This window comes from Montipora capricornis, chromosome 7 (genome assembly GCF_036669925.1).
Source record: "Montipora capricornis isolate CH-2021 chromosome 7, ASM3666992v2, whole genome shotgun sequence".
Taxonomy (NCBI): Eukaryota; Metazoa; Cnidaria; class Anthozoa; order Scleractinia; family Acroporidae; genus Montipora; species Montipora capricornis.
In genome coordinates this window covers 22,993,405-23,003,404 of record NC_090889.1, presented here as the reverse complement: position 1 = coordinate 23,003,404, position 10,000 = coordinate 22,993,405, and the positions used below count along the sequence as shown (strand labels likewise).

General features: G+C 40.1%; 1 protein-coding gene across 1 annotated transcript in view; it reads left to right on the top strand.

The window, feature by feature from the left end:
• Positions 1-623: 623 nt before the first annotated feature.
• LOC138056455 (cadherin EGF LAG seven-pass G-type receptor 2-like) overlaps positions 624-10,000 on the top strand; it is a 50,870-nt gene continuing 41,493 nt past the window's right edge. Inside the window, exons 1-3 of the mRNA XM_068902249.1 lie at positions 624-3,569; positions 6,858-8,477; positions 9,722-9,963. Of these exons, the coding sequence (XP_068758350.1) occupies positions 821-3,569; positions 6,858-8,477; positions 9,722-9,963 (4,611 nt within the window). The 5' untranslated portion in view covers positions 624-820. The remainder of the gene's footprint in view (positions 3,570-6,857; positions 8,478-9,721; positions 9,964-10,000) is intronic.

The following is a 10,000-nucleotide window of genomic DNA, read 5'->3' as shown; positions in this document are numbered from 1 at the left end:
TTTTGCTTTCACGAAAAAATGTGGTGACACGTTTACAAGTACACCCTAGTTTTGTTGGTATCCCAATTAGCTTTCTTGAAAAATCTCTCAACACTCAAATTTTATCACCAATACCGTTGTTATACAAACCTTACAGTTATTGTTAAAATAAACTTATGACACTCAAAAACTTGTTATTAAAAATTATAGCTATTTGCCAACTCCTGACCCGGCGAGACCTTCTTTGTGGAGGTTAGAATTTTATGACTAAACTTATATTTTGTTTGAAAGAAATAAACTCTACACGCCTTTGTATCATATCGCTTCCTGTTCATAGATTTGTTGAATTCCGAAGGAAATTGTTTTCAATGATCCGACTTTTCGAAGACTGCGTCTGTCTGTACAAGGGATTATTGAATTCAAACCTTGAGGCGCAGTTGTTTTACATGACATCATTGTTTGTGTAAAATGTGTTGCACAAAAGATCACATACTTTTTGATTGTCATGCAAACTGTCTGCAAACTGTTCAATTTCAACCGCGGCGAGATAAAGAGAGCACGTGACTTCTGTAAGCCAATTATAGCATGGAATTAGAAAAACTTGTCAATCAAGCGGAAATTGCCCTACTTGCCGACAGCCGTGCTAAGCAAAAAGATCAATGCGATATTATTCGTGGTGTTTGATAATGAGGGCTCAATTTTACCACTAGCTGTGTTTATGGAAACTTTAAGGATGGTGTATTGTGATTTGAATCCCCGCTGCAGGTGCGAAGCTCGACTTTCGTATCGCTTGTGATGGACACTTCTTTCGCGAAATTGTGATATAACACATCGCGGCGAAATGGCTTCTTTCAAACTTTTTTGGTTGAGTTTTGTGTTTATTGTTCAGCAAATGAGTTTCTACCACCAAGTGGATGGAGCAGTAATTAATATTTATTCATCGACAAAACCAGGCACTCTCTTAGCTAATCTAAGTAGAGCTGGATGGACAAACTACTCTTTGCAAATGTCAAGAGAAGAGGAATCATCAAGCTTCATTCAACGTCACTCTGTTTCTGTTGATTTAAGCGATGGGCTGGTGCGTATGGCTCATAAACCAAACTGCAAGAAACTACAGCTTAATCCTTTCACGTTGTTTGTAGAAAAAACATCTATTTATAGACCAACTAAAAGGTCTTTAAGTCCTCTAACAGTGACAGTCATTGAGGAAAATTGCGCTCTGAAGTTTCGTGGTAGACTGAAATGTACACCTCTCATTGGATCAAGAGTTTTTTATCTACGGCACATTTTCACTCATTTGCGTGGATTAAAGCTAGATCCTACGTCTATGAGACTAGGAAACAAATTTTCAAGGAAGTATTTTAGAATTGGCGCCAAATCAAATTATTTAATTCTTCGGAGATCTTTACTCAAAGTTCAAAAGCGAACTTTAGAAATAGAACTCTTATTTCCGGCGACATACAGCGAAGGAAATAAACAATCACTTGTCGTAAGAATTGAGTTGATTATTGATTGCAAACATGATGTCGTCAAGAAGGTCCTGCGATTCCGTCGGAGAATTCATCTGTATGCCCCACGTTTCTCCAGCTCTCATTTAACAGCTCTTATTAGCGAAGATTCATCTGTTGGATCAAGTGTTAGCACAGTCAATGCACGAGACACAAATGATGGTAGAGCGGGCAAAATTGTTTACAGAATGGCGGCCACTCAGAATTTGGATAGTCAATCATATTTTACCATGGATCGTGACACTGGGCTGATCACAACTCTGAACACCCTAGACCGGGAAAAAATGCCAGCTCATTTTTTTCGTGTCACAGCAGAATATGAACAGCATCGGTCTTTATATGCTGAGGCAGATCTTACAATTAATGTTGGTGACGTTAATGATAACGCACCTGCATTTGAGGCATCCTCTTACAGCGAGGTTATCCCTGAGGATTTGTATGTTGGGGGGACTGTCATTGATGTCCGTGCTCGTGATTCGGATGCGGGTCAAAATGCAGACATTCGCTACAGTATCGTCAATAGGGCTGGAGTCAATCAAGCATTTCAGATTGGAGAGAGAAGTGGTAAAATCACTGTCGATGAACCACTTGATCGCGAAAAAGTTTCGCAGTACTCCCTTACACTTCAGGCCAGTGATCAAGGATCGCCACCCAAAACGGGTCAAGCCACTGTTCGAATAACTGTCACCGATGTAAATGATTGTACCCCGCAGTTTACAAAGCGAGAATACACTGAGTCAGTACGGGAAGATATCAAACCTGGGCAACTTGTGCTGACTGTCAGTGCCTCTGATCAAGACCTTGGTACCAACGGAGAAATCACATACAGTTTCAGTAGTGGCAATGATCTGGGACTATTTTCCATTAATCGCCTTAATGGTCGAATTAAAGTGAGCAAGCCACTTGATTTCGAGTATGCTCCCACTCACACACTTTTCGTCATGGCACAGGACAAGGGTGAAACCCCGTTGTATAACGAAACGTCGGTGGAAATACTCCTTGTTGATGTAAATGATAACGCTCCACAATTTGCGAGTTCGAATTTTCAAGAGACGGTCTCGGAACGAGAAAATGTTGGACACACGTTTGCTCGCATCCAAGCATTTGATGTTGATTATGGAAGCAATCAACAAATTGTTTACAGTTTAGTAGAAACTGGCTTACCATTTGGCATAGATAGTCAAACTGCCGACTTGTACCTTACTCAGAAACTAGATAGGGAAACTGTAGATCGCTATGTTTTCCAGGTGAAAGCCGAGGACAAAGGTGTTCCACCAAAGAGCAGCCAAGCCAAAGTGACTGTGACTGTGGGTGATATTAATGACAATCCTCCAATATTTTCAAAATCTGTTTACTATGGATCAGTGGAAGAGAAAGCTCGATTCGGAACAGCTGTACTCCAAGTTAGCGCTACTGACCCAGATCTTGGTCAAAGTAACATAATCTACACTCTGGAGTCTAGGGATTCTAGTCAGCGCCCATGTTTCAGAATTTCTGGCACTGGAGCGATTACACTATCGTGCCGCTTGGATTATAGCAAAACCAAGTTTTATTCTTTGGTTGTGAAAGCAAGAGACAGTCGCTTAGTGGGCTCTGCTATTGTGCGTATCAATGTTACAGACTCCAACACCCACAAACCAATTTTCTTACGGAGAATTTACCAGCAGCAGATTAACGAGGCCACTAAAGTTGGTGGTAGGGTCCTTATTGTCACGGCAACTGACGATGACGAGGGTTTGAATGCAAAACTCACTTATGCTTTTGAGCAATCACAGCAGGACTTCAGCATTAATTCCAACACTGGCGAAATAACCGTGGCAAGGTCATTGGACCGAGAAACAACCCCACAGTACAGACTTGTTATCAGTGCAACCGATCATGGAAACCCTCGGTTAAAAGGGACGGCAAAAGTTCATGTGACTGTAACAGATGTGAATGACAACAAACCAAGATTCCTGGAATCTAGTTATGCAAAATCAATCCTGGAGAATGTCCCACCAGGAACAAAAGTCCTTGAAGTTTCAGCTGTTGATGGTGACGATGGTTCAAATAAGGCCGTTACATATTTTTTTGCAGCTGATGGTAAGTTAAAAGGAGTTTAAACCCTTTGCATCATCCCTGAAGAAATTTTTTTCGTGAAAAAAATTTGCAGTAAGAGTCTTAAAAGTCAGGGTTTGTACGCGTCTTGAAAACCCTTGAAAACCCTTGAAAACTCTTGAATTTTGAGAGTGCATTTTCAAGGCGTTGAAAATCCTTGAAAATCTCTGCTCTTCATTCCTGGTCCTTGAAAGTCCTTGAATTTTTTTCTGACCCGCATTTTTAATCTTTGAAAACTTCAGTGAAAATAATCAGCCCCTTGAGTCGTGTCATACAAACGCGACAAGCTGTGGGGTCGAGAATGGTTACCAGTGCCTTTGCAGTATTTTCACGCATCTTCGTTACGGAAAATGAGGAAGAATTGTACTGTCAGACCATTGCTATGGGTAAATTCATCGACGTAAATAAAAAAGAGGTCCTTGAAATTTCAAAATTTGGCCCTTGAAAGTCCTCGAAAAGTCCTTGAATTTTTGGTCTGAAAAAGTGTGCGAACCCTATAAAAGTGTGAAAGTGTGACTGCTGTCAGTTTATTCACATTGATAATCTATTGTGCGCCACACTATCCAATCAGATGTCAAGAAAAGCTATCTACAGCCTTTGGCTTGCATGAAAAGATGTGAATAATACATGTAAGGAAGACTCACATTTGTCGTTCTTGTTGTAAAGCTGAAATTTGAACTTAGTAAGAAAACTTTCAACTACAGTACTTGTAACTGTATGTACCAGTCATTGCAATGTTACTACAGTGGAATTCTGATTTTTTGAAACTCTAAAAGGTGTTTCCATGGGTTTACCATGGTCTGACACTTCCATTTTACTCTCAACATTTTGAACTAGTTCTTTTATTCCTTCAAAAATGTTCGATTTCTTGAACTTTGAAAATCCAGGAAGTAACAAAAACCAGTTTAGGCTACATGGACACCCAAGTTCTAGAGAAAATGTTCTTATACATTTTTGCACGAAGCAAATGAGAGATCTGTCATTGAAGTCACAAGAAACTGTGTGCATAATGCAGTTGTCGCACAATTGAGGTGCTGAGTTACCATGGATATAATCGGAGCTCACTCCTTCAGTTGCGTTTTTAAATCCTTCTTTTCTGCCATCTTGCATTTTTAAAAATGATACCACAGTAATTTAAACCTGGTTTTATTTAACCCCACTTTTGATTTTTTAGAACTCCTGATTTTTAGAGGAGGTTTGAAAATTTGGATTTCCACCATAATGTCAGTGACACACTACATGTATTTGGAGTGCATAAGTAAACTTTCATTGAAAAGATGGAAAACAAACTGTTTGTGGCTGAACTTTGTTTCAGTCATGTAGTTATGGGCAATACTGGTTCCCTTTGAACCTCATAATTTGATATTCAGTGGATGAATTACTCTAAAGAAGATAACAGTTTTCACAATGCATATCTGCCAGATAGTGGTTTGTCTCATGAACAGTGCAATTGGCCTTTTGAACAATACAGATCTGCAGGTCCCACTTTTTGACTGGTTGGTGGTACTGCTGAACTGGACCCATTGCTATCCAGTGGATAATTCAGTATTGGTTTTAACAGCACTTCCCTATTTTGATAGTGATTTGTCTTGAAGGTAGCATGATATATCCACCTTTATAACAGCAGGGGCCTGGCTACAGTTGTTCAAAAGGTGGATAGGGCCATCCGCCGGATAAGTCACTACCCAGTGGATAAGTAATAGTGAAATCAATTGCACTATCCAATGGGTAGTGATTTACCTGGAGTGGATAGCGTTATCCACCTTTTGAACAACTGTGGCGGGGAGAGTACGCAGAGGATCAGGGCTGGCGCAGTGGTGAGAGCACTCGCCTTCCACAAATGTGATCCGGGTTCGATACCCAGACTTGTGTGACGTGTGGGTTGAGTTTGTCTTTTCTTTATTCTGCTCTGAGAGGTTTTTCGGTGGGTTCTCCGGCTTTGAGTTGAATTGATTTGAATTGATTTCTGGGTACATGTACAGTGCCCCCAATTGTTGCCGTTATTGCTAAAGAATAATTAACAGTAAAATCAAGTTCATTGATTATTATTAATGAAAACTGAACTACGGATACCAGATTTCAAGCATTTTCATTGGCTCAGCGACAACAGGCCATCAGTTCCTATATACCTGCTGTATCTTAAGGAACGTGTCAGCAATAAAGCAAGCTGAAAACATTTTTGCAGCTCTAAGAAAAAATGGCTGACAAAAGCCGTTTTGGACCGGAATTGACTGAGGCAGAAATTGATGCTTTAGTCAACAATACATACACCTTATTCCAAAATGGCCGCCATTTTAATATTTTTTTGTTTGATTGCAAATTGGCCCTTTTGGCCTCAACGCAAAATTCAAAAGAATATTTTACCTTGACCGAGGCCAAAAGGGCAATTTGCAATCAAACAAAAGAATACTAAAATGGCGGCCATTTTGAAATAAGGTCAATGGAAGAGTTAAAGTAAAGTAAAGTAAAGCAACCATATTTAACATTGATAACGCGTAACAGTAATTCAACTGACAAACCTGAGGTTGACGGTGCGCTCATTTTACTCCCCCCTCTCCATCAGTGCCCCATTTTACAGGAATTTAAAGCTACAGCTGTACTTTTTAAGCTACACTGAAAGATAAGAAATCGACTAAGTACACTTAGTCAAAGTGGGTGTCCAACGTATTCAATTAAGACCACCGGTACCTATAGAGAGCTTCAGCAATGTGCTGAAGACACCAAAATTAGGTGTAACGAGTAAAAAGTGCGGCCAGAGTGGGGCGCGTTTTGGTTCAATACTTAAATTAATTAAAGTAAAGTAAAGCAAAAGTAAAGCAACCATATTTAACATCAATAACTCGTAACAGAATTCAACTGACAAAGCTGAGGTTGACGGTGTGCTCATTTTACTCCCCCCTCTCCATCAGTGCTCCGTTTTACGGGTATTTAAAGCTACTTAAGCTACACAGAAAGGAAAGAAGTCGAAACAAGGATGTGAGATCCGGGAATCGAACTCAGGACCTCTTGCACCAAGGCCGCGCACTAACCGACTGTGCCACTATTGCTCTTCCTCTTGTTGATCATAGAGTTTTTAATAAAACAATAATTATTCCACCCAGGCTCGCTGGATGTAAAATGATTATAACCAACTTATCTGTCACTTCATATCCTGCGTGCCGTCGTAGAATAAATTATTGTTAATTATTACATTATTATTGTTGTTATTATTATTATTATTATTATTATTATTATTATTAATACTCTATTTTGTATCAAATTATTTTGTATTAGGTGATGGCGAAGGTGCTTTTCAGATTGATAGTACTCAAGGGGTAATTCGCACAAAATCAAGGCTTGATCGAGAAACTGTTCCAGAGTATGAGTTGACTGTGATAGCTTCTGACAAAGGACGACCTCCACTGAGCTCATCTGTGAAAGTCAAGATCACACTGGGGGATGTACGGGACAGTAAACCAAAATTTGAAAAGGACCCCTACATTGTGTTAATTAGGGAAGACCTTAAGGAACGCTCTGATGTGCTGCAAGTGAAAGCTGTCTCGCAAGATCTTGTTCAGGGTAATCCTATAATCTACAGTATAATTTCTGGCAATGACCCTCCCACGTTTGGCATTAGAACAAATGGATTGATTCAAACTCGAACAAAATTGGACTATGAAACCAGGTCACAGTACATCCTCAGAGTTCGTGCAACATCGTCACCCTATTTTGTTGAAACAATAGTAAACATAACACTGACTGACGTGAATGATAACCTGCCTGTCCTTCAGAACTTTTTTATGGTAATCAATGTCTTGGATAACAAATTCCCAACACGGCCGAAGTTCAAGATACCAGCTTACGACCCAGATGTGTCTGACCGTCTTGTTTATGAGATTGAATCAGTGACGCAAGGTGATTGGGTAATTCTTAACAGGACAACTGGTTATCTTGAGCTCAGTTCTACATTAACGAATACACGGAAACCTCTAACAATGGTAGTACGTGTTTCTGATGGTGTCAACTCTGTCAGAGCCAATGGACAGATAATGGTCACGTCAGTAACAACAGCAATGCTGAACAACAGTGTAACACTTGATATTTATGATGCAACCATTGGTGGCTTTTTAGATTCTTCATATGAAAAGCTGGTAAGAGCAATTTCTGACGTCCTCAATTGCAATCTTGACCAAATTGCAGTTTTTAATATTGACTCCAAGGATATCAAAGCTACCTCACCCCTGGATGACGATATTTCCCAACTTAAGATTTGGCTGGCTGTGTACCGACTTGATAGCAGCCGCAACCGATTTGGATTTTACAAAGCTGATTATGTTCGAGATATGATTTACATTAACATGTTGGAGATCTCGATGAAAGCAGAGGTGAAACTACTTCCTTTTGAAGATAGTTTATGTGTCCAAGAAGTCTGCAACGATCTACAACCAGGATTTTGGAGGAGCTGTTTGTCGTACTTGGAACACACAAGCAAGTCACTTACGTACAATTCCTCAAAGATCATTTTTCGAACAGTTGGTGCCCAAGAGTCCTACAGGTGTCCATGTGCTGAGAATTATCAAGGCGAGAAGTGCGATAAAGAAGTAAATCTTTGCTACTCAAATCCCTGTATGGGAAATGGAAAGTGTGTGAGTGTGGAAGGTAATTACTCCTGCATTTGTAATCCTGGAAGGACTGGGCAAAACTGTGAAATTGATTTTTTACGAAGTAAGTGCCCTTCTGATTCTAAAGCTTCTGGAAGTCCTTTGAAAGCAAATCCTTGTCATAATGGTGGAACCTGTAAGGACGCAGGAGGTGGTTTCACATGCAAGTGCCACGCTGATGCCGAAGTTGACAAGCCTCTGTGTGAATTGTCGACCCGTAGTTTCAAGAAGGGGTCTTTCATTGCATTTCCAGGTACGGGTAGAATCGTCTGGCGTTAGAATAAAATAAAGCTTAGAGTACATGTTGGTCATTAATAATTGTTTTATACAATACGTGTATACATGTACTTTACATTGTAATTAAGTTCAGCAAAGTTAACTACACGCCAATATGGCCAGCAATTTGATTATCCCTTCACTGTATACAGCTGTTTCTAGAAACCTTGTCCAAAAGAAGCGTAAGAGTGTTTGCAATCGAAGATGCCACGACCGGACAGTGAAGCCCTACTATGGCGAGCTAGTTGGATGAAAGAGTTCTTAGGACATAGTGTTGATGAAGTGGCAGTACGTGCAGACGTATGTTAAAGTTTACCATAATCCCTTTTGGCATTGTCGCATACGCTTTCACGCTTCTTTTGGACAACCTTTCTCGAAACAGCTGTATTCAAATCAGAGGGTTGCACACTGTATTCAGATGCTGTCTCGTGTCGCTTAAAACTCTATAATCACCCTGGCCAATGTTTTGTGGATTTTCCCTCTGTTACTCTCCCTCATTTCACGAAAAAAAGTTGATTTTGTACGGTTTTTTTTTCAACCCATCGCTGTACCTGTAAGTGGCCACCAATGGGTATGGTGTCCCCTTCCTGGGTCACCTGTGATGGCTTCTTGTCTTGTACTGTAGCACATGCGGCCCTGAACCAACACCAAAAGCCCCTATCCCAAAGCTAATCAATCAGCATGTAGAGGTTGGCTTTCTTGGGGGCAGGAGATTCTTGTAATTGTCTTTTCAAAAAATCTGGGGGTGGGGAGGGGGGTAGGAGAGTTGACAGTGTTTGTATAGTGGTAACAATCAAGCATGCAACATACAAATTCAAGTGACAGGTTCTTTTTTTAAATGATTATGAACAAGACCATACACTTGCATGCAAGCTTTCCTTGGCACAGCAGGGTTATCGCAGGTTGTGAGAGCGCTCTCCTTTCATCATTATAATGATCCTGAGCTTGACTCGTGCACTCAGTGCCCTATGTAGGTTAAGTTTAGTTGGCTCTCTACTCTGCTCTGAGAGGTTTTTCTTCTGGTATAATTGCAAAATGTAGCCATCTGAATTGAAAAAAAAAAAAAAAAAAGGGTGGATACCACAAATAAAAGTGAAAAAACCAATACAAAGAAAGTGGACGGACAAAAATCTATATTGTATTTCCAGATTTCTGTTGCAAGATTTAAGGTGAACTTAAAATCTATAGAAGCAGTAGAAAATTATTTATTTTTTCCTGTAGCCTTGAAGCAAAGATGGCGTGTTCATATTCAACTGGAATTCGCTACCATAGAACACAGTGGATTGTTGCTATTCAATGGCCGACACAATGGAGAACATGACTTCATCTCGATTTTGGTGATCAAGGGACAAGTGCAGTTGATATTTTCTATCTTCTCTCAGACGATAACTGTTACAACAAATGTCAATGGTGGTGTTGCTGATGGCAGGTGGCATAAAGTCGAAGTCTCTTTTCATAAGAGGGTGAGATGATTGTTGTTTCAACTTTTTTTTTACATGT